Genomic DNA, 23,586 nt, shown 5'->3' on the forward strand with positions numbered 1-23,586 from the left:
CTAATTCAAACCTATACAGCTGAACAGCCCAAGGAGCAGGGCTAACAACTAGGGATGTGCAATTCGGGTTCATAATTAGGTAAAAAACCTCTATCTGATTTGGTAAAATTTGTTATTACCAAATTCAATTAAATTCGGTAAACTTTGGTAAGCACGGCAGCAGTTTCCCTTGCTGTTTCTTTGCTAAGGAACAAGAAACGCTGCTTCACGCCTTTTTTAACCAGATGGGAGGGGGGAGGAGGGAGGGGAGTGAATCAGAAGAAGGGGGATGGGGAACACGGAAGGCAGGAGGAAATGTGAGTGGCCAATCTTTGCAGCAGTTCTCCTCCTCTGGTCAATGGGATTCTCCAGAAAGAGAGTGCCTTTTTTAACTGCTGCAAGGAGTTAGGAGGCTTGCCTGTTTGTAAGCCTCTATTTTGCTCTGACGTTGAGATTGAGAGCCACTGCCTGCTGGATCTTGCCTCTCTCTTTGTGGTCTGGGCTGTGACTCTGGCTGGCCTGCTGGATTTCTGAGACTATGGATTCCTTCCTGCTGCTGAGACCTGCACTTGGAGGAGGACTACTGGACCTGAGAGGACTACACTGCACCTTGCCTTGAAAACTGCTTTGAGAGTTTTTAAGACTCACAGGGTTTTTTTTCCCTTTGGGGGAGAGGGTTGCCCTTGTGGTCTGGGGAGAAAGGGAAGGGAAATATTTTAAAGTTTGCATTATGTTGGGCTTCTCTGTAGGTGAGATGTTTAGGTTAATTGGTTTGGCTTTTACTTATTGTTATTTTGCTGTTCTGGAGGGAGGGTCTTCTGTTTTATCCTGTGGTCAGGGTGCTTCTTTTGTTGTTCTTTTGCAGGGAGGAACTTTATTAGATTCAATTGTTCTTCGAGTGTGTGTGCGCGCGTGCTTTCCTCTGTTCTTTTGCTGTGTGTTAATTTTTACTAGCTCTTGGGGTGGGGTGAGGGGCTGTTTTACCCTGCTGTTGGCTGCTGTTTCTTTATAGTTGGTGTTTCTGTTGGCATAGAGGTTTGGCTCGTTCTCTATTTTTGTTGGTTAGGGGGGTTGTGTTTGTAGGGGTTCACTTTTACCTAGTGGTGTTTGGATCATGTACTTTGAGTTTCCATTTCTGAGAGTGTTATAAAGTTTTAAAAAGTGTTTTTAAGGTAGGCTAGTTGTAGGTCTTGTTGTAAACTAACTAAACTAATTTGGTAGCTTTTAGGGACCAAAGATAGTTTCCCCCCCTTAATAGGCTTGCGTAGGAAAACAGAGTTGCGCTTACCGTAACTACTGTTCATTGACGTCTTCTGTCCAGACACACACGGGACTGCGCCTGTGCAGGCCTGCCGACCGGATTTTTCTTTTCTAGACTATGTCCACTAGGGGGCGCATGTCCGATCCAATGCGCATGCACGGCCGTTTCCCGCCCAAGCGACATTGGGCGACGTCGCCCCCTTCCCCTCAGTTTCTCCTTTGCCGCCGAATGTCTTCACATTACCTGGAAGAACACAGCGGGGTAGGAGGGAGGGTTGTGTGTCTGCACAGAAGACGTCAATGAACAGTAGTTACGGTAAGCGCAACTCTGTTTTCACTGTCCGTCTTCTGTGCAGCCCCACATGGGAGACTCACAAGCCACTTACCCAGGAGGCGGGCATGTGTTCTCACTGAAAAAGAGACTGAAGCACTGCTTGCCCAACAGCAGCCTCTTTCCTTTCCCACACATCCAGTGCATAATGTGTCAGAAGACGATCAAGTTGCAGCCCTGCAGATGTCATGCAAGGGCACACCCCTAAGAAAGGCCGCAGAGGCAGCCTGAGCTCTGGTGGAATGAGCTTTTACTTCCAAGGGGCAAGGTAATTTGGCATGCGAGTAGCAGGCCCTAATAGCCTGAGTAACCCAGCGAGAAATTTATTGAGCTGTAGCAGCTTTTCCCTTCCTGGGCCCATAATAGCACACAAACAGTTGTTTGGCACATCTAAACTGTGAAGTACGTTGAAGGTAAAATAAAATAGCCCTTCTCACATCCAAGGAATGTAAGACCCTTTCAGAGTTATCGGAAGGGTCAAGAAAAAAGATAGGTAAGACAATGTCCTGTGAAGTATGAAACTGAGAGGAGACTTTGGGTCTAAAACGAAGGTCAGGCCTCAGAACCACCTTATTTTGATGGACCTTCAAAAAGGGAGGATCCCACCTTAGGGCCGCCAACTCGCTAACCCTGCGGGCAGATGTAATTGCGATCAAGAAAGCCACTTTCCAGAACAACCATTTTAATTCACACGTAGCCAGTGGTTCGAAGGGCGATTTCATAAGCCCCGCCAATACTACATGCAGTGACCATTGGGGAACAATTTCCTTGACTTGTGGATACATGTTATATAACCCCTTTAAAAAAGATTTCGACGAACTGTGGGAGACGACTGTCTTCCCATCTATCTTAGGGTGGAAAGCCGAAATGGCTGCCAAATAAACTTTAATAGAGGAATTAGAGAGTCCCCCATCCTTTAGAGACAGGAGGAACTCAAACACAGATGATAGATGGCAATCCCAAACATTGATTCCTCTGTCATTAGCCCAGGCTTCAAAACGCTTCCATTTAGCAGAGTATGACCTGCGAGTGGTGTCTCTACGTGCATTCAACAAAATTTCAGCTACTCTGTCAGACATCCCTTCCGCCCCTGAATGTGCCAAGCAGTGAGGTTGAGTTTGGGTAGGTCGTGTTACCACACCCCTTTGTCGGACAGAAGGTCCGGCTTCAGAGTGAACCGATAATATGACCCCTGTGAAAGCTGCATGACATGTTGGAACCAAGCTTGTCTGGGCCAGAAGGGCGCTACTAGAATTAAGTGGGGCCCATCCGTCTGGATCTTGCTGACGACCCGAGACAGCAGTGGGAACGGAGGGAAGGCATAAAACAGGTGCCCTGTCCAGCGTATCTGGAACACGTCCCCTAGGGAATGGCGACCTAGCCCTCCCCTGGAGCACAATTGCGGGGCCTTCTTGTTGGCCTCTGATGCAAAGAGGTCTACGTCTGGAAACCCCCAGTCCAAAAAGATGGCGTTCAGGTAGTTGTCTGCTACGGTCCATTCGTAGCTGTCGAATCGCATCCGACTCAGTTTGTCTGCGATGACATTGGTGGTACCAGGAATATGGACCGCATGAATGGATATGCCCTTGTCCATGGCCCACTCCCAAATCCGAACGGCCTCTTCGCAAAGGGCCTTGGAAGTAGTGCCCCCTTGTTTGTTCAGGTAGAACATCGTGGTGCAATTGTCCATGAGCACCTGAACAGACTTCTGCTGCAGCGTGTCTGCGAAAGCGATAAGGGCATAACGGACTGCTCTCAATTCTAGCAGGTTAATGTGATCTTCCCTCTCCTGTTCAGACCAGACCCCATGTGCCCTAAGGGCACCACACTGGGCTCCCCATCCTATCGTGGAGGCATCAGTCGAGATTGTGATCTCGGTTTGGATGGACCCAAACGCAACACCCCCAAGGAGGTTAGCCTCATCAAGCCACCATCGTAAGGCCCGGATAATCCCTCTGGGGATGGAATACCGCTTATTCTGGGACTCATGTTCAAAATCATGAACCGATAGGAACCACAGCTGGAGAGGTCGCATGTGCAACCATAGGGGTGACAGCTGTAGAAGAGGCCATGAGGCCCAGTAGCCTCTGGATAGCTGTTACGGATTGGAACCTGCATCTAGAAAAAAGGTTCACCATCCTGCCAATTTTTAAAGCACGCTCCCTGGGCAGAAAACCTCTGTTTACGTCACCATCCAGTTCCATACCGATAAACAGTATTCTCCTGGACGGGGTAAGGTTAGACTTTTGTAGGTTAACCAAAAGTCCTAACCTGGAGCAGGTGAGCATCACCATATGAATCTGGGCCAGGAGTGCATTAGCAGAGGGTGCTGCCAGAAGCCAATCGTCAAGGTAGGGATAGATGGTACAACCCTGTTCCCTCAAATAAGCCACTACAACAGCCATACATTTAGAAAAAACTCGTGGGGCTGTCGAGAGGCCAAAGGGAAGCACCTGGTAATGGTAGGCCTTATTGTTATAAAGAAACCTAAGGTATTTCCTATGATCAGGATGGATGTCCTTGAGATCCAGGACAGCGAACCACATGTCCTCGGGCATTAACTGGAGGACTGTATTCAAGGTAAGCATCCTGAACCGCTTAACGAGAACGAATTTATTCAGTTCCCGTAGATCTAAGATGGGTCGTACCCCTCCATCCTTTTTGTCTACCAGGAACATCCTGGAGTAAAAACCTAAGAGGGGGTCCTGAGGGAGCACCTCCTTCACAGCCTTCTCTAGTAGCGCTACAACCTCAGCCTGTAAGTTATCAGAAGAGGATTGTACTGAGTGGTCAGGAAGAGACAACACTGGGTAAACATCAAACTGAATTTTATAGCCAACTGTAACGATTTTAAGAACCCAACTATCAGATGTAATTTCTGCCCATGCTGAGGCAAACTGAACCAATCTGTTTTCAAACACGACAGACTGTTCAAATTCTAGTCAGAACTGCTTTGGCTGCGTTGCTGACTCTTTGGCATCGTGGGCTTGTTGACCACGACGAGGGCGGTAGCTAGGCCTCCGGCGCTGAAAGGAACTTGCAGGCGGCTGGAATTGGCTGTAGGACCCATAACGTGGATACGGCTGGTATCGCTGTTGCCGTCCACGATAGCCCTGTGAAGAGCGATACTGAAAACGATTCTCGGTGGATGGCCTGGTCGGGAGAATGCCATAGGAACGGGCTGTCAGCCAATCTTTGCGCTTCTGCGACAGGTATTCATCTGTCTTAGATGAAAACAGGGATTGACCCTCAAAGGGCAGATTTTCCACTTTGTTTCGTGTCTCAACGGGCAGTGCAGTCGCGCGGAGCCACGAGTGTCTGCGGAGTACGATGGATGAAGCTAACGCTCTCGCAGAGGTGTCAACGGTATCGCGACCAGCATTTATTTGTTGTTGTGACAGTTGTAGGGCCTCATCAAGCACTACCTTCGCCAACACTCTCTGGTCTGCCGGAAGCTTTTCCATGAAGACCGCCATGCGATTCCATAGGAATATTAGATAGGCACCCATGATGGCAGAGTAATTAGAGATCTTGAGTGTCAGGGCAGCAGAAGAATATAATTTCTTGCCCAAAGATTCGAGCTTTCTGCTTTCCTTGTCGATGGGAACTGCATAGGACCCTTGGCGTTGACGGGTCTGCATCTCCTCAGTAATGAGGGATGAAGGCGGTGGATGCGTAAAGAGATATGAACAGACGTCATCTCTCGTCTTGTACAGAGCTTCCAGTTTACGAGATGTCGGGTAAACTGAGGCTGGCTTCTCACAGATCGTGTTGACGATTTCCACCAAACCTTCAGTGAATGGGAACGCAATGGTTGGAGGATTCCCAGATTGGACATACTGCAGGATTTTATCCTTCGGTTTCGGATCCACAGCTGAAATCTCGATGTCCAGAGAGCGTGCCATTCGGATCATCTGCTCAGTGTAGAGCCGGTAGTCTTCCGAAGGCGAAATACGACCCGTCCCAATAATGATGTCATCAGGCGACGGGTCAGACGGAGGGCTAGGGCTTGGACCCTGGTAAGGTTCATGTGGACGGTAGGGCGAAACACGCCCGGGAGAACCATAGTGGGAGAACTCACTCCGAGTGTCACCCCAATATTCCCTGCCAACAGATGGAGAATAGGATCCGTGAGACCTTGCATGGAAGGAGCCCTCCCTGTCATATCCGCCCGTAGACAAATGTTAAGGCAGGTTCTCTCTGCCAGTGTAGTCGCTGGTAGACCACTTCTGGGTCATGCGAGGTGGGGTGTCGGGTATGGCACCGCCATCATCAGAGGATCGGTACGGTAGAGGTGACAGGTGCGGTGAAGGGGTCGCGGGCCTCTCCCAGAGCACCTCGTCAGTCTGGACGGAAGTCGATTGTCTGTGCTTCGACTTCTTCTTGGCCTTCTTCTCGCCCTTGGAGCCTAAGCCCGATTTGGCGCTATGACTCCGGCCCATCGGATCCGGTGGTATCGAAGTAGGCAACGGATCCGAAGCCTTCGGTTCCGACCTGTCACTAGCCTTCGGAGCGAGGCTGAGGCGAATCGGCTCTGCACGCTTCGGAACGGATGATGTTGGTTCTGCCGATGTCGGATCCGACTGTTCAGGAGCCGATCTGGCTGGGATGATCAGATCTGACGAAGTTCTCTGCACCTTCGGAGCCGGTGTGGAGGGCGGTTCCGACCTCGTGGGGGACTTGGAGCGGTGTCGACGCTTCCGAGCCGGATCCGATTTCGGAGTTTGATGTTTGCAATCCGATGCGGAGCTCGAAGCGTCCTTCGGATCCAATGTCGGAACCGGGGCCGGTCAGATCCGATCCGGCGTGTGGGAGCAAGAGGTAGAAGTGGAGCCAGGAACGGAGCGTCTGACTACTGAGGGGGTCTTGGCCGTCCTGCCAGCTGGTGATGGTCCCCCAGGGGTATCAGGGGCTCCCGATGCCCGCATAGCCCTCCTCCACAGCAAGGCATTCAACCTGTTCGCCCTCTCAGCCCTGGCCTTCGGGGTGAACCGTTGGCAATGCTCACACCTCTCAACGATGTGTCCTTCACCCAAACACTCAAGGCAAACGGAATGGCCATCCGTTCTCGTCATTTTCATCAAACAGGTCGAACAACGCTTAAACAGCGACTTCTCAGACATATTCCTGACAGAAACGAACGAACGAGCTCACTCACAAAATGGCTTTTCTTCTCACAGCGGACAGCTAGATCTTCACCGGTCGGCGGCAAAGAAGAAACTGAGGGGAAGGGGGCGACGTCGCCCAATGTCGCTCGGGCGGGAAACGGCCGCGCATGCGCATTGGATCGGACTGCGCCCCCTAGTGGACGTAGTCTAGAAAAGAAAAATCCGGTCGGCAGGCCTGTGCAGGCGCAGTCCCGTGTGGGGCTGCACAGAAGACAGACAGTGAATTAAGAGTTCAGATTCTAGTAAAGATTCTATAAATAGGCTGCCCATTAGTGTATTCAACTAGGATTTCCCTGCCCACCTCTTTCTCCCTTGGAGTCAGGCCGGGCACATTAGAAGCAGGCTTCTTATTATAGGCTTTCCTGTAGATTGGTTTTCATGGGCAGCTTGATTCCTGAAAAGAAATTCAGTTGCTTGCTAGTGTAGTACCACTACATACCTAAATAGGGCCTTTAAAAAGAGATGTGTGTCCATTTTCAGGTTTAGACCCACAAAAAGCAAGATTTTAGAGTAGGTAGGTAGGTTTTAAAACAAACTTACATTTTCGGCTAGGTGCTTCAGGGGCTGGGCTTGTTTAACAAGGTTACTTACTAGTTAGTGTAGGTTCCAAGGGGCAGAAAAATAAGTGACAGGAGACCAGAGAGGGACCCAGGGGGAAAGGCGAGGACTAAGACTAGAGGGGTGAAGGTGAGAGGGAAGTCTGCAGCTCTCCCCTCATATGAATGAAGAAGGCCTGCCCTAGTGCAGCTGCTGTTCACTAGCCTGGCTTCGAGTTACAGCAAGAAGGTTCACAAGGCCCTCTCTGCTGAGGCAGCTGCAGGAACACCACCCCCACCACAGGTGCCTGAGGCAGGAACTGGCACTGGGCAGGAGCCTGTTGCTGAAGCTCCCCCTCCTCCAGCTTTTGAGATTCAGCAGCGGGAGAAGCAGCAGCATGAAGAGTCTTTTGGGGTGGGCTTGGGGGACGTCCTTATGCTTACCCCAGGGACCCAGAGGATGTTGGAGGAACTGGAGGAGGGATCCACCTGTCCGGGGTCTGCAGCACAGCCCCCAGACTTGCCAGGAGGAGAGGATAGGAGACAGCCGCCCAGCCGCCCCAGCAGACCCCCCAGGGCCTGGACCTACCTACACAGGAGGGAGGTAGAGAAGTCCTACCTACTCCCAAGCCTCAGAGGGCTAGAAGGGGCAGATGGAGGCCAGCTAGCCCCACCCTCCAGTGGGAGGATAGGGGGCCAAGCAGGGAGAGTGGGGTCAACCCTGAGGGAGTCAGAGCAGAGGGAGAGGGCAAAGGCAGTGGGGACAGGGCCCCAGCAGCTATCCAAGCGGAGGCATTACCAGCCAGGGAGGAGAAGCAGTCACAGCAGCTCAGAGCCATGCCCCAGCCTACAACCCAGCTAGAAGGCAATAACCTGGCTCAGGGGATGCCAGGAGCAAAGCAACTCCATGTGGAACTGCCTGAGGCATTCTGTTGGAGAAACTGGGCAGCCAGCCAAGGGGCCACAGCTGGGCCTGCCTTCAGCAATCAGCTCAGCCAGAGAGGCTTGACAGCCAGCCAACGAGACACAGCTGTAGTGGGCTAATGCAGCCAAATCAGCTACCCCAGCTGCAACTGCTTGAGGCAGCCCAGGACAATTTTGGAAGGCAAAGGAGCGGTGTGGCCTGGCAGGTGGAGCCTGAGATGAGGGGTAGGATATAAGGAAAGTCCACTCACAGGGCGTGGTGGGTTGAGTAGGAGTGAAGTTGGAGTGGAGCGAGAACGAGAGAGGAGGTGAGGAGGAAAGTTGATGGAGGAGGAAGAGATGGCGGAGATCAAAGGGGATGAGTGGTGCAGGTTGAGCAGGCCAGCTAGTGGACTGAGAGGGAGTCTGGGTGAACTATACCGCCCCTCCTTTCACAGAGCAGGGTCCTGCAGCATCCCTGACACCCCATAGACACCAGGGCTGGACATTCTGGCACCCTGCCCAGCGGCGGCCGCCACAAGCCCTGACACCACCATTGGTAATACTTTCCCAGTGTTCTCTGAGGCCAGCAGCAGGCCTTTCATGGTGATGCAAGAGAAGAGTAGAAGTGGTGACCCCACATCTCAACCTCTTCAATCTCAGCTACCTTCTTCTTCCTAGCCTAGACATGATGTGTCTGCTTCAAACTGCCTTCTGGGGTGCCTGCAGCTGCAAGGCAGCATGGAAAGAACTTTTCCTCCAACATCTGGGAGGTCTTCCAGAGGATGGAGGACCTCTGGTATGCACAGTGCCAGCACTGTAAGTCCAGGGTCAGTTGAAAGAGAGATGTTAATCATCTCTCAACTACCAGCCCGAAGAGCAATATGAAGAAGCATCACCAGGTAGTGCTTCTGCAGGGGGAGAGTGAGACTGGCACCACCTAGCTGCCAGGAATCCAGCAGGAGGTTTGTCCTGCAACCTCCTCTGGAGCTCTCTCCCAAGGTTTCGTGTAGAGAACAGATGCCAAACGTATCTGACAGCGATGCTTGATATGCAGGGCACTAGTGTGCCAAGAGGGGGGATCCAGAGGGCATCAAGGGATGACACAAGGTGGATCTTGGAACTGATCGCTGTGCATGGGCTGCTGTTCTCCATAGTAGAGTACTCTGGCTTCCAAGTGCTGCTCCAGGATCTCACTCCTTGCTACATAGCCTCCAAGGAACTCCATAGCCTGTCAACACCGGCCTTTACCAGCCACAACGGGCACATGTCCAGGAGGCATGTGGTAGGCCTTGCAGGGTCCTGTCAATCATCTCCACAGAATGGACTTAAATGATCAAATATCAGCCAAGAAGATGGCCAAGGGGTCTCTAGTTTATGTACTGTATCAATTGTGGCTGGCAAATCGTGGCAGAGACACAAAATTTTATCAGCAAAAAAGCTTCCAAAAACGTCACAGCTAATATTCGAATTCAAAATTTGACGGTCTCCCTCTGATAGGGAGATCTATGAATGAACCACATTAAACAATTTTGCTGGGCGCGAACCAGCTGATGCAATGGAAGCTGCATAATATTCCCTCTTCACAGCCTTCACCACCATCTCTTAAGATTTCATAAGCGACTTATAAGATGATCTTGCTTCTTTGTCAAGAGATTGCTGTCACTCGCTCAAGCCATTGTAGCTCCCGCTTTTTCCATTTGGTATTATTGTTTAACAGTATACCAAAGAACCTGTTGGGCATGGGAGCGAAGAGGGCGATGGGGAGCAATTTCGTCAATGGCTTTGGACAGCCGGACTTGCCAGTCCTCCACCAGCTCATCTAAAGGACCACCATAGAGCTTCGGATCCTGCAGAGCGTTCTGAAAATCAATTGGATCCACGAGTCTCCACAGGCAAGCATAAATTAGCTTGCTGCCCTTGCGAGGGGCAAGGGGGGGGTGAGCTATCCAACTGAGCCTTCAGAACCAAGTGGTCTGACCATGGCACCGTTTCTACTGCTTCAAGAACCACATTGATCCCCAGCCCGAAGATAAAATCTAGCGCATGGTCCGCTTTATGTATAGGGGCCATCACAAATTGGGAGAATCCCAATGCTGCCATGGAAGCAGAGTCACCTGAAATTAAATCCTACGAAGACGGAGGACCTGCATTTAGGTTCTGGACTTCGGCTCCTGACCCTCAATGGGGCGCCGCTTGTACCAGTTCCCAGGGTTAGGAGCTTGGGGGTGATCCTAGATGCCTCCCTGAAAATGGAGGCGCAGCAATTGCCAGGTCCTCTTCTTTCCACCTTTGACGGACCAGACAGCTTGTCCCTTACCTTTTGACCCGTGACTTAACTACAGTGAACCAGGCAATGGTCACCTCTAGGGTGGATTACTATACCTTGCTCTATCCAGGGCTTCCCTTGAGTCTGATCCGAAGATTGCAACTGATTCAAAATGCAGCAGTGCATGTGATTATGGGAATGCTGAGTGGAGCACATATAACACCAGCTGCATTGGCTGACAGTGGAGTTCCTAATCAGGTTCAAGGTTTTGGTATTAACCTATAAAGCCCTATGCAGACTGGGATGAGTGTATCTGCGGGACCGCCCCTCCCCAATATGTACCCCAGATGATGCTTTAATCAGGAGGGAAACAACTATTGGTGGTCCCTGGCCTCAGAGAGGCCCGTCTGACCTCAATCAGAGCCAGGGCTTTTTCAGTCCTGACTCCAACCGGGTGGAACTCTCTGTCTAATGAGACTAGGGCCAGGCAGGGCTTGTTATCATTTTGCCAGGCCTGCAAGACGGAGATGTTCCAGCAGGTATATGGTTGAGATTGAGCTAGGCCTCCACCAGCTGAAAAGGAGGAAACATGAAAGACCTGAACCCCTCCCTATTAGGGCTGTACACCATCTGGTTTTAAAATAGCGTATATTGATGCTGCTATCTAGTTGTCATACTCCTTATGTTGTGCTGTTTGGATATTTAAATGTTTTTATTCTTTTTTATATATAAATTATTGATGTGTTTTAAATTGTTGTAATCCACCTTGAGCCTGCTTGTGGAAAGGGCAGAATAAAAGTTTGAAGTAAATAAATAAAATAAATAAAAATACATGCCCCCTGCTTGCACCATGCCCTCATTTTACAAGACTGCACAGTTGTCTCATGACACCGGGAGAACTGTACACTTATCTGGACCTGCCCTGAGGCACAACATGCATACCTTTCATTTGCTGTGCACTGGTGGCAACCCGATAACCTTCAGGTTGGTGGTGGGACACCCAACGTCAGCAAGAGAAAGATGGGAAACTGCCAGGCTGGCTACTGCAAGGCTTTGTAGATCCCCAGCAAATTTAGTGGATTTTGCTTGCAAAATGCCATCCCCAGTCCCCTAGATTGCACCCATAGTTTTCCTCATATGGAATAATGGAGATGGAAGGTGGCTGGAGGCACCTTCTTTGGAGGGCCATAATCAACTGCATTTTTTCCAGTGCACACTAGACATGGGCACAAATCAGGAAAAAAAGAATGTGATTCATGGTTCATCATGTTCCACGAACCACGAAATTCCATGAACTTTCCCTAATTAATGAATCAGTTTGTGGTTCATGGCATTTCAAATGCCCGGCACTGGCTGCTGAAGCCGGCGCAGGGTGTTTGAAACTGACAGCCCCTTTCTCCTGCCACTCGTGGGCGGCAGGAGAATGGGGCTGTCAGTTTCACATGCCCCGCACTAGCTTCAGCCGATCAGCTGAACCCAGTGCAGGGTGTGTGAAAGTGACAGCCCCCTTCTCCTGCCACGTGTGGGCAGCAAGAGAAGGGGACTGTCACTTTCACACACCTCGTGCTGCCTTCAGCTGATTGGCTGAACCCAACATGGGGCATTTGAAACAGACAGCCATCTTCTCCTGCTGTTTGCAGGTGGCAGTAGAAAGGGGCTGTCAGTTTCACACACTCCATGTGGGCAGTGGCACCAGCCTGTCTGGATTCACAAACCATTCATGACTCTCACGAACTGCGCAAAAAAGTTGTGGAGTTCATGGAAACCCGGCCCCACGAACCACGTTTTCACGAATCTCGAATCGGCCCGGTTTGTGCGTTTTTTAAACTTCGTATTGCAATTCGTGCCCACCTCTAATGCACACCCCTACTAACATCTCTAACTCTAAGGATGACTGGTTTGGGGGGTGGGGAGGTATGCAACTGGTTTCCTCTTGACACATGGGGGTTGATGTGCAGGTGGTTGAAAAGTGAGGCATTCATAATAGTCTGTGCTGAGCTTTGAGTCAGGATTATGATAGCTCTATAAGCTTCATGAATGGATGGCAGTAGCAACAAAAGCACTAATAATTAATAATACTATTTAAATACTAATATGAACAGAAAGCATTCAAAAAAGGACTACAATATTGTTAAAACCAGTCTTGTATGAAAGACCAAAAGTATTGGTTATATTAAAACCCAACAGAATGGGTGGAGGTATGGTCATTTAATAATGTGTGGCATGATGCTAGTGGGTGAAAACAACTAGTTCTGTATTGCCAATGAAGGCGAAGCATAATGGACAACTGGTGCAATCAAGCTCCACTGACATTAGTGTATAGCATATAACTTATTTCCTCTTTTCCTTTCATATGGCTGATCACGACACGGGTAAACATTATAACGTACAAGCTAGGAATTTAATGATTTCAGCCATGTTATCTTTTATGACCAAGAATCCTCTAAAAGGCAAATATCAGACCATGGAAGTGGCTGTAGCTAAAATACACAAGTTTTGGTTCAGGTATTATATGGTTCATGTGAATAAACTGTAGGGAGGAAGAAGTATTGCTGAGAAATTTGCACACTTTTTTATAGGTTATAGCAACAGCCAAGAACCACCATTTTAGTGATCTTTATACACAGAAACTTATACTGGGTAAATAATGGCCTTAGACCCCTGACAGATTTTAGTTATTTGCCAGGCTAAACACTGACAGAGTACAGAGAATTGGAAGGCTTTTATTTTCCACTAACAATAAAGTTATCTCCACAAAGTTAAGATGTATATAAGCAATGACTGGTTTTTATGCAGTAAAGATCCTGCATGGGCATGGGGCTGGGCAGTGAAAAAGAGATAGTATGTTATCTAATAATGCAGTTTCCATCTCTGTAGTTCTGTGAGTTATAAATCAATACATGGAGCTTTTCTGCTAATATTTTAACTGTGTTTTTGAGGGTGATAAATTACTTAAACATTAACATCATTTACAATTTCAGTGTCACCATCAAGTTTTGCCACCTGCTCTAGGCTATTAATACATAAATTGAAAAGTAACAACTGCAGCAACAACCCTGACGTATCCTGCTAATGACTTCTCTTTATTGTGTCCTATTGCCATTTACAATGACCTTTTGCTTTTGTGGACAATTTAACCTATTTACTACCAAATTTCTTTGATGACAGCTTTTACACAGGCCTATATAGATTCTTTCATATACTTTCTTCTATCAGGTCCTACTGGCTACCATAAACAGAGATTATGTTAGTCTGTTATGATCCTTTTATGGTTTCTGAAATGTGATATTTGCAGCCAGAGGCCTATTGTTCTTTTGTTGTTATTCCTAAAAGAAAAAAGTACAGCAGAGGCCATTTAGTCCCCTTTAAAAATGTGTAGAAAAAAATTAATTTTTTAAAACTTTGGGCTGGAAATAATATTATAATACAAAGAAGAAAAACTCATGTAGCACTTCACAATGCTTTTTCTGGGCTTCATGTGTTGCAATCACCAATGAAATGCAATCATGCAATGCATTATGGGATGTACAGGAGACATTATATTTCTAAAGGGAATTTGGTTTTATTTGCTTATGGATTACTTCCCTATATTTCCTGCTTGATGAACACTTCAGGGCCTTATATTTGCTTTGTGGTATGGTATAATTAAATTCTAGGAGGTAAGATTCCATGTCTGTCATAAGAAGAGGCAGCCCTGATAAGCTTCTATGTCACCCGGGAATTTGGTTTGGTTATACTGCAAAAACTTTATTCATAACAGGCAAAGCTTTAATTAACACATGCCTGGCATTTCAACTCACCTTGAAGAAGATGCGTTTTTGCTGGTGTGCCATCTCGCCTTGCTGCTTTGTTTCCTCGCAGTCTGCAATCACCTTGTGGTTCCTGCAATTCTCGGCGCTCCCCTGAACTTGTCCGTACATCAGAATGCTGGCGACCATCAGCACCTTCTTTCCCCTTATAGCTTGTTGCTTTTTTTTCCACTGCCCTCTCTGTTCTTGGTTCTATAGAAGAGAGCTTTGGCAACATGACAGGCCGAACCTCCATTTGAGATTTGGACTGGGCTGTGGGAGATTTTATAGCAGGAGGTGGTACAGGAGGGGGTGGTAGGTCTACAGAAAGGAAAAAAAGGATAAAATTAGAGGAATTACATTATTATTATCATTACAATTATCATCATTTTCATGTTTCTCAACACTTCTACACAATTCGAAAGCTAGTTTTTAGATGAATTTCATGTTTTTCTGTTAAAACGTACAATAGGAATTCCAAAAGATGGAAAATACTTTTTAAAAAGTTAGTTTCCAGATTCCTAGACAACCACAACAGTAAGGCCAGCTTTTAACCTTTACTTTCTGTCAGTAAACACAGGGGGAGGGGAGAAAGGCCTTTTCAAGGTTGATCTGGACTTTAAAGAAGGACTCATCAGAGATAGGCCTGGCATCAACCACCAGGTCAGCAACTCATTAGAGACAGGTTTGGTAATTTGATACCAAATTACTTGCATGATCCATGCAGGACTACCTGTTTGCCACTGTTCAACAATATCCAGCCCAAGAAAACCAGTGTGATGTACTGGTTAGAGTTTCAGACTAGGATCTAGGAGATTCAGGTTTGAATCACAACTCTGCCATGTCTCTGCCTTTCCATAACTCATTTGCTCCATTTGCTCATATTAGGGTTACCAGCCTCCAGGTGGTGGCTGGAGATCTCTCGGAGTTACAACTAGGCATGTGTGCTTTGGGAATCCGATTTGGGTTAAAAACTTGAATTGGGCCTGATTCGGAAAGATTCGGTATTTCAGAATCTGGGCCTGATTCGGAAACACTGAAGCAAAGCTTTCCGAAGCGATTCGGATCACTTCAGAAAGCTTCAGGGCAACTGGGAGCAGTACTTTGCCGGCTGTTTGCATTTGCAAACAGCTGGCAAAGTTATGTAGCCTTATCAAGTCTCCCGCGCTTTCTTAGGAGAGGGGAGGGGGGAGAAGGAGTGAGTGACTCACTACAACCTCCTTCTTCCCCCTCCCATCTCTTAAAAATTGGCGGGAAGCTTGAATTGGCTCCAAAACTTAGCTGGCTTTTGCATTGCAATGCAATGCAATGCAAAAGCAAGCTGCTTGCAGAGATTCCCTCCTTATTTACAGGATGGGAGGGGTGAGGAGCGAGTGACACTCACTAGGCGTAGATGGGGGAGGAGGGGGATCAGGGAAGGGAGGGGGAGTTAGGAGTGTCCAATCCTGCAGCAGGATTCTCCTTCCAGCCAATGGGGATTCTCTGGAAGGAGAGTGCCTTTTTAAAAATGCTGCAGGTCTTTAAATTGGAGGCTTTCCTTTAGCCAGCGTCCACTTTGCCCTGGCTTAGAGACTTTGAGAGACTGGTAGCTGCTTTCTGCTGGTTTGTTTCTTTCTGTCTGGCCTGGGGCTGTGAGAGTGACTTGGCTGGCATGCTTGGAGGAGGACTTCTGGATTGGATTCCCCTGCCCTGCTGCTGAATGCCTGCTGTGCTGCTGACTGGACCAGCATTTGAGATCCATCTGACTGGTAGGAGAGACACTGACTCTCAGGGTTCTTTTCTCTTTGGGGGAGGGGGTGGTTGTGGGGGATAGGGAAGGTTTTTTTAAAATTTAAGTTTGCATTGTAATTTTTTTTAAAAAAAAATTCTGCTTCCTTGTCGCCTTGTGTGATAGTATGTGTTTGACCTGTCTGCTTTGGGGCCTGATTTTGGGGGGCGGGGCTTGGCCTGAGTTTGTTACTTTTGCTTTAATGCTTTTGTCTTGTTAGTTTGGAATGGATTGAATAGGATTTCCTGCTTTATTGTGGCCTTCCTTGGTTTGATTGTGTTTGGCTTGAGTGTCTGTTCTAGGCCCTGATTGGGGGTGGGGGGAGGAATTTTCCACTGGGAAATTTTTGTTTTAGCTAAACCTTACTGTCTTCTTGTACTGTCTGGGGTTTATGTGTGTGAGGCTTGTTTTGGAGTGAGTGAGTGGGACTGTGTGTATGGTGGGGGGGGCTTAGCCATTTAATTTTATTAACTGTTGTGTAATTGCTGTTGTGTTGCTGAGTTGTGTTTAGGGGGGATTGAGTGTACTATTATTAACTGTTTTATCTGTGTGTAAGTTTTCTGGGTGTTGGGCTGGTTTTGGAGTGACTGTGTGTGTGGTGGGGAGTGACTGTGTGTGTGGAGGGGGGGCTTAGCCATTTAATTTTTCAGTGGGTGGGCTTTCTTGGGGGGGTGATTTCCTGGGGTTTTTATTTGAGTTGCTGTGATTAATTGGGGAGGACTGGGTTTGTTAAGTTACTTGTAAAGTTTTTTCTTTGCTTCTTTGCCAGATTTCTGCAGGGTGCATGGGTGGGAGTGGGAGTAGGGGCAGGTGGGCTTTTCTGGGGGGGGGGCGCTTTCCTGGGTTTTTTATTTGAGTTGCTGTGATTAATTGGGGGGGGGCTGAGTTTGTTAAGTTATTTTAAAAGTTTCTTTCCTTGCTTCTTTACTGCAGTTGGTGTTCTGAGTTGTTATTAGAATACTTGGTGTTGGTGTTTGTTGTTTACAGTTGTTACAGTTTGCTGTTTAAAGTTACAGTTGGTTGGATCTATATTGGTTTATACAGTTAGTTCTAGCTCTGGTTCAGGTGGGGGCTTGCTTGTGGGTTCTGATTTTATTTGCTGCATTTAAGGGGTTGGGTGTCATGAGTCAGCCCCAGCCCCAACTGGCCACCTTACGTAGTGCCTCAGAGTCCTCCTCAGAGTCCTCCTCAGAAGATGAGCAGGAAGGGCCAGCAGGATCTCCTCTGGAGTTGGAAGCCCCTGCAGAAGCTATGGGAGAGGAGGAGCAGCCAGAAACTACTGCTGCTGCTCCAGAGGGAATTCAGCAGGAACAGCCTGGAGCTTCTGCAGAGACTGTCAGGGACGAGGAACAGCCAGAAACCTCCACAGAGGCTGTAAGAGACAAAGACTCCCCCAGGGCAAGAGCGAAATCCGAGCCTCTGGGGCCAGCTGAAAGGAGGAAACTTAGAGATAAGGCAGCGTTCCTGGAAAGGCGGAGGAGTGGCCGGCTACTAGCACAACGCCGGGCTGGGCTGTTCGAGGGAGAGGCAACAGCTGCCCCTCATTAGGACAGCAATAAAGGAAGACGCTGGGAAGACCGAAGCGTGGAAGCAACTCAGCTCGCCACTCCCTGCTACCTGGACGTTCGTGTACCCTGCTCTGCTGCTTGCTTGGACTTTGACCTTGGCCTGCCTATTGACTACTCTTCTGCCTGCCCCCCTCTCTCTCTGACTGATAGTCTGATCCTGACACCTGGCCTGACTCCTGGACCCTGGTTTGCTGTCTGGTAATCCTGAACTCCTGCCTGCTGTGTTCAGCCCTGCAGTACCAGTGAGCCTCCTGCCTGCTGTGCCCAGCCCTGAGCGCGACAGTTGGGCCTCAGTTTTTAATCTCAATTAAATTTGCTAAACTTGGAGCATAAATTCAAGTTTATGCTCCTACTACAGCTGCTGAAGAGAAAGAAATAGAAAACTTTTACGCAAGAGTCCAAGAAGAAATTGACCACATAACTAAACAAGATATGCTGATAATAATAGGCAACTGGAATGCAAAAGTAGTCCATAAAGGAGAATCAAACATAGTTGGAAAATTTGGATTAGGATCACAAAATGAAGCAGGAGAGCGGCTCATAGAATTTTGTGAAGCCAACAACCTGTTCATTGCTAATACATGCTTCAGGCAACCAAAAAGACGATTGTATACATGGAAATCACCAGGTGACCAATACAGGAACCAAATAGATTACATAATTGGAAGCAGTAGATGGAGAAGCTCTATTCTCTCAGCTAAAACAAGACCAGGAGCTTATTGCAATACAGATCATGAGTTGTTAATATTAAAAATTAGAATAAAGCTGAAGAGAAACACTAAAAGAATCATAGTGCCAAAATACAATCTAAATAATATTCCTGAAGAATTTAAAGACCAGGTAAGGACCAGATTTGCAATACTAAGTTTAATTGATCATGAGCCAGAAGAATTATGGGTTGAAACTAGAGATATTATCAAGGAAGAATGTGCAAAGACTATCCCTGTAGCCAAAAGAAAGGAGAAGCCTAAATGGATGTCTGAGGAACCTCTTAAAATTGCTAAAGATAGATGAGAAGCAAAAACAAAAGGCAACAGAAATAGGGTCAAAACTCTAAATGCAGCTTTTCAGCGACTTGTACACAGAGACAAAGAAATCTATTATAATAACAAGTGCAAAGCAATAGAAGAGAACAACAAAAAAGGAAGAACAAGAGATTTGTTCCAAAAGATCCGAGAAATCAAAGGGAAATTCAAGCCACAGCTTGGGATGCTAAAAGATCAAGATGGAAATACAGTATCTGATCAGGACAAAATAAAGGAAAGATGGAAACAATACACTGAGGAACTATACAAAAGAGATGGAAGGATGACAGATACTTTTGACGAAGAATCTTTTGATGAAGAACCAGAAATCCTAGAAAGAGACGTAAAAGCTGCACTCAAAGCAATTGAGAGAAACAAAGCACCTGGAGTAGATGGAGTACCAACAGAGCTATTTCAAACCACAGAAACGGAATCCATCAGACTCTTAACAAGAATATGTCAACAAATATGGAAAACAAAACAATGGCCCACCTACTGGAAACGCTCAGTCTACATTCCAATCCCCCCAAAAGGGGATGCTAAGGAGTGCAGTAACTATCGGACAATTGCATTAATTCCCCATGCAAGCAAAGTGATGCTCAAAATTATACAGCAAAGACTCTTACCATATATGGAATGAGAAATGTCAGACGTTCAAGCTGGATTCAGAAAAGGAAGAGGCACCAGAGATCACATTGCAAATTTATGATGGCTAATGGAACATACCAGGGAATTTCAGAAGAAAATCAGCCAGTGTTTTATAGATTACAGCAAAGCTTTTGACTGTGTAGATCATGAAAAGCTATGGAGAGTCTTAAAAGAAATGGGGGTGCCACAACATCTGATTGTTTTGATGCGCAACTTGTACTCTGGACAAGAGGCTACTGTCAGGACAGAATATGGGGAAACAGAATGGTTTCCAATTGGCAAGGGTGTCAGACAAGAATGCATATTATCTCCCTACATGTTCAACCTCTATGCAGAGTATATCATAAGGAAAACTGGATTAGATCTGGAAAAAGATGGAGTGAAAATTGGTGGGAGGAACATTAACAATTTGAGATATGCAGATGACGCCACATTACTAGCAGAAAATAGTGAAGACTTGAAACGACTACTGATTAAGGTTAAAGGAGAAAGTGCCAAAGCAGGATTACAGCTGAACATCACGAAGACAAAAGTAATGACTACTGAGGAATTACTCAATTTTAAAGTTGACAATGAGGAAATTGAAGCTGTTCAAGATTTTCTATTCCTTGGCTCAATCATCAACCAACAGGGAGACTGCAATGAAGGAATCAGAAGAAGATTGAGACTTGGAAGAGCAGCTGTGAGGGAGCTACGTAAGATCCTTAAAGATAAAGATGTCTCTCTGGGAAACAAGATCACGATAATTCAAACGATGGTATTCCTCATTGCCATGTATGGATGTGAAAGTTGGACGGTAAAAAAAGCTGACAGGAAAAAAATTGATTCGTTTGAAATGTGGTGCTGGAGGAGAGTTTTGCAGATACCATGGACAGCCAAAAAGACAAATAAGTACGTACTAGATCAAATCAAGCCGGAATTCTCCTTAGAAGCTAAATGACAAGACTAAAGCTATCGTACTTTGGTCACATTATGAGAAGACAAGATTCTCTGGAAAAGTCAGTAATGCTAGGAAAAGTGGAAGGTAGCAGGAAAAGAGGAAGACCTAAAATGAGGTGACTTGAATCAATAAAAGAAGCCACATCCTCCAGTTTGCAGGATCTGAGTAGGTCTAGAGAGAGAACAGTTTGGAGGTCTTTCATTCATACAGTCGCCATAGGTTGGAAACGACTTGACGGCACATAACACACACACACACACACACACACACACACACACACACGCTTATTGCTTCTTTGATCTCTCTCTCTCTCTCTCTCTCTCTCTCTCTCTCTGTAGGAGAGTTGGGGTTCAGAGGGGGCTGGCTTGGGGGATTAGGTGGTTTTAACTGTTGTTAGTTGTTGTCTTGCAAATTTTACAGTTGTTGTTAGAGTTGGCATTCCTCATAGTTTGAGTTTTACATTTAAGGTTTGTTGTTTGCTAGTTGCTACTGTTGTTCTGCTTGTTGGGTTGTTGCTTGTGTTTGCAGTTATAGCAGTGTTTGTTAAGTTAACATTAGTGGATCGTGCAAGACGGATATGTGAGCTGCACTTTCTCAATGAGGAAATTAATCATCTAAACCACGCACTTCAGGCAAATGGCTACTCCAGAAATGAAATCCGAAGAGCAATCAAACCCAGGATGAATCAAACAACCAAAGAAAAACAGTCTCCTACAGGAAAAGTGTTTTTGCCATATATTAAAGGAATTACTGATCAGATGGGAAAGCTTATGAAAAAGCATAACCTTCAAGCAGTATTCAGACCCACCCGAAAAAGACAACAGATGCTACGATCAGCAAAAGACAGTAGAGACCCCCTCACCTCTGCAGGAGTATGCCGTATACCCTGCAGCTGTGGACAAGTGTACATCGGGACCACAAAGTGTAGCATCCAGACAAGAATAAAAGAACATGAAAGACACTGCCGACTTGGACAACCTGAAAAATCAGCAGTGGCTGAACATAGCCTAACTCAAACAGGGCACAGTATCTTATTCTAGGACACCAAAAGACTGGACAACACTTCCAACTACTTTGTCAGACTGCACAGGGAAGCCATTGAAATTCACAAGCATAAGCAAAACTTCAATAGGAAAGAAGAAACCTTAAGAATGAACAGAGCATGGTTTCCAGTTCTGAAAAACACCAGGCTAACAAAACACTCTACACCTGACAATAGCCCTGCAGAGAAGATTAGCACTTCAAGCACCAATCCATATGCAAAAGAACCTCCTCGGGATACAGTGAAGCCTCCCACCATTAGCATTCCACACCCTGGGAAACTCTTACAGGATGATGGCTGTTGTGGGTTTTCCGGGCTGTATTGCCGTGGTCTTGGCATTGTAGTTCCTGACGTTTCGCCAGCAGCTGTGGCTGGCATCTTCAGAGGTGTAGCACCAAAAGACAGAGATCTCTCAGTGTCACAGTGTGGAAAAGATGTAGGTCATTTGTATCTACTCAGGAGGGGTGGGGTTGAGCTGAGTCATCCTGTAAGAGTTTCCCAGGGTGTGGAATGTTAATGGCGGGAGGCTTCACTGTATCCTGAGGAGGTTCTTTTGCATATGGATTGGTACTAGATGTGCTAATCTTCTCTGCAGGGCTATTGTCGGGGATAGAATGTTTTGTTAGCCTGGTGTTTTTCAGAACTGGAAACCATGCTCTGTTCATTCTTAAGGTTTCTTCTTTCCTGTTGAAGTTTTGCTTATGCTTGTGAATTTCAATGGCTTCCCTGTGCAGTCTGACAAAGTAGTTGGAAGTGTTGTCCAGTATTTTGGTGTCCTGGAATAAGATATGTGACGGATATGTGGAATAAGATATCTTATTCCATATCTTATGGAATAAGATATGGAATAAGAAAAGATAAGACACTGCCGACTTGGACAACCTGAAAAATCAGCAGTGGCTGAACATAGCCTAACTCAAACAGGGCACAGTATCTTATTCCAGGACAACAAAAGACTGGACAACACTTCCAACTACTTTGTCAGACTGCACAGGGAAGCCATTGAAATTCACAAGCATAAGCAAAACTTCAATAGGAAAGAAGAAACCTTAAGAATGAACAGAGCATGGTTTCCAGTTCTGAAAAACACCAGGCTAACAAAACATTCTATCCCCGACAATAGCCCTGCAGAGAAGATTAGCACATCAAGTACCAATCCATATGCAAAAGAACCTCCTCAGGATACATTGAAGCCTCCCGCCATTAACATTCCACACCCTGGGAAACTCTTACAGGATGACTCAGCTCAACCCCACCCCTCCTGAGTAGATACAAATGACCTACATCTTTTCCACACTGTGACACTGAGAGATCTCTGTCTTTTGGTGCTACACCTCTGAAGACGCCAGCCACAGCTGCTGGCGAAACGTCAGGAACTACAATGCCAAGACCACGGCAATACAGCCCGGAAAACCCACAACAGCCATCGTTCTCTGGCCGTGAAAGCCTTCGACAATACATCTTACAGGATGACTTAGCTCAACCCCACCCCTCCTGAGTAGATATAAATGACCTGCCAACATCTTTTCCACACTGTGACACTGAGAGATCTCTGTCTTTTGGTGCTACACCTCTGAAGATGCCAGCCACAGCTGCTGGCGAAACGTCAGGAACTACAATGCCAAGACCACGGCAATACAGCCCGGAAAACCCACAACAACCATCTATTTGAAAAAACGTTGTAAATTTGGGGTTTTTATTAATCAGGTAGTTAGCTTAGGTTTAAGGAATGGCTGATAGGGAAGCTGAGAGGGGCCCCGGGGGAAAGGCAAGTGGTAAGTCTACAGGGGGAGTGGGAGTGCTGCAGCTGTCCCCCCATCTGAGCGGAGGAGGCCCTACCCTGCACTGCTGCCATTCACCAGCCTGGCTTCTGGTGACAGCAAGATGGTTTGCAAGGCACTTTTTCCTGAGGCAGCTACTGGAGGGCCACCCCCAAGGAAGGTGTCTCAGGCAGGGGCTGGCAATTGCCAGGGGCCTGCTGCGGAGGCTCCCCCTCCTCCAGCGGTTGAGACCCAGCTGCTGGAGGAGGGGCAGCATGTGGTGTCTCCTGGGATGGACGTGGGACACATGACTTTTCCTGCGTTCCCGCTCACCCCAGGAACCCGTAGGATTTTGGAGGAACTGCAGGAGGAACCCCCTGCTAGGTGGTCCTCCCCTGTTTTCTCTGAGGCAAGCAGCAGGTCTCACGGCTGTGCAGGAGGAGAGGATGCTGGAGAAAGAGGAAGAGACTGTGGTGGAAGAGCCCACATCTCAGCCCCTTCATCCTCATCCATCTCCAACTGCCCACCCAAGAGTGGGACACGAAATGTCTGGCCTGAGCACCTCACAGGTGTTGGCTGGGGGCCCCACAAGCGCCTCCCC

At 47.3% G+C, this 23,586-nt stretch overlaps 1 protein-coding gene across 1 annotated transcript in view; it reads right to left on the bottom strand.

Moving 5' to 3' along the window:
- Positions 1 to 23,586, bottom strand: part of ROBO1 (roundabout guidance receptor 1) — a 533,171-nt gene that overhangs the window by 3,435 nt on the left and 506,150 nt on the right. Inside the window, exon 27 of the mRNA XM_054973392.1 lies at positions 14,247 to 14,555. Within this exon, the coding sequence (XP_054829367.1) occupies positions 14,247 to 14,555 (309 nt within the window). The remainder of the gene's footprint in view (positions 1 to 14,246; positions 14,556 to 23,586) is intronic.

Source organism: Eublepharis macularius, chromosome 3 (genome assembly GCF_028583425.1).
Source record: "Eublepharis macularius isolate TG4126 chromosome 3, MPM_Emac_v1.0, whole genome shotgun sequence".
Lineage (NCBI taxonomy): Eukaryota > Metazoa > Chordata > Lepidosauria > Squamata > Eublepharidae > Eublepharis > Eublepharis macularius.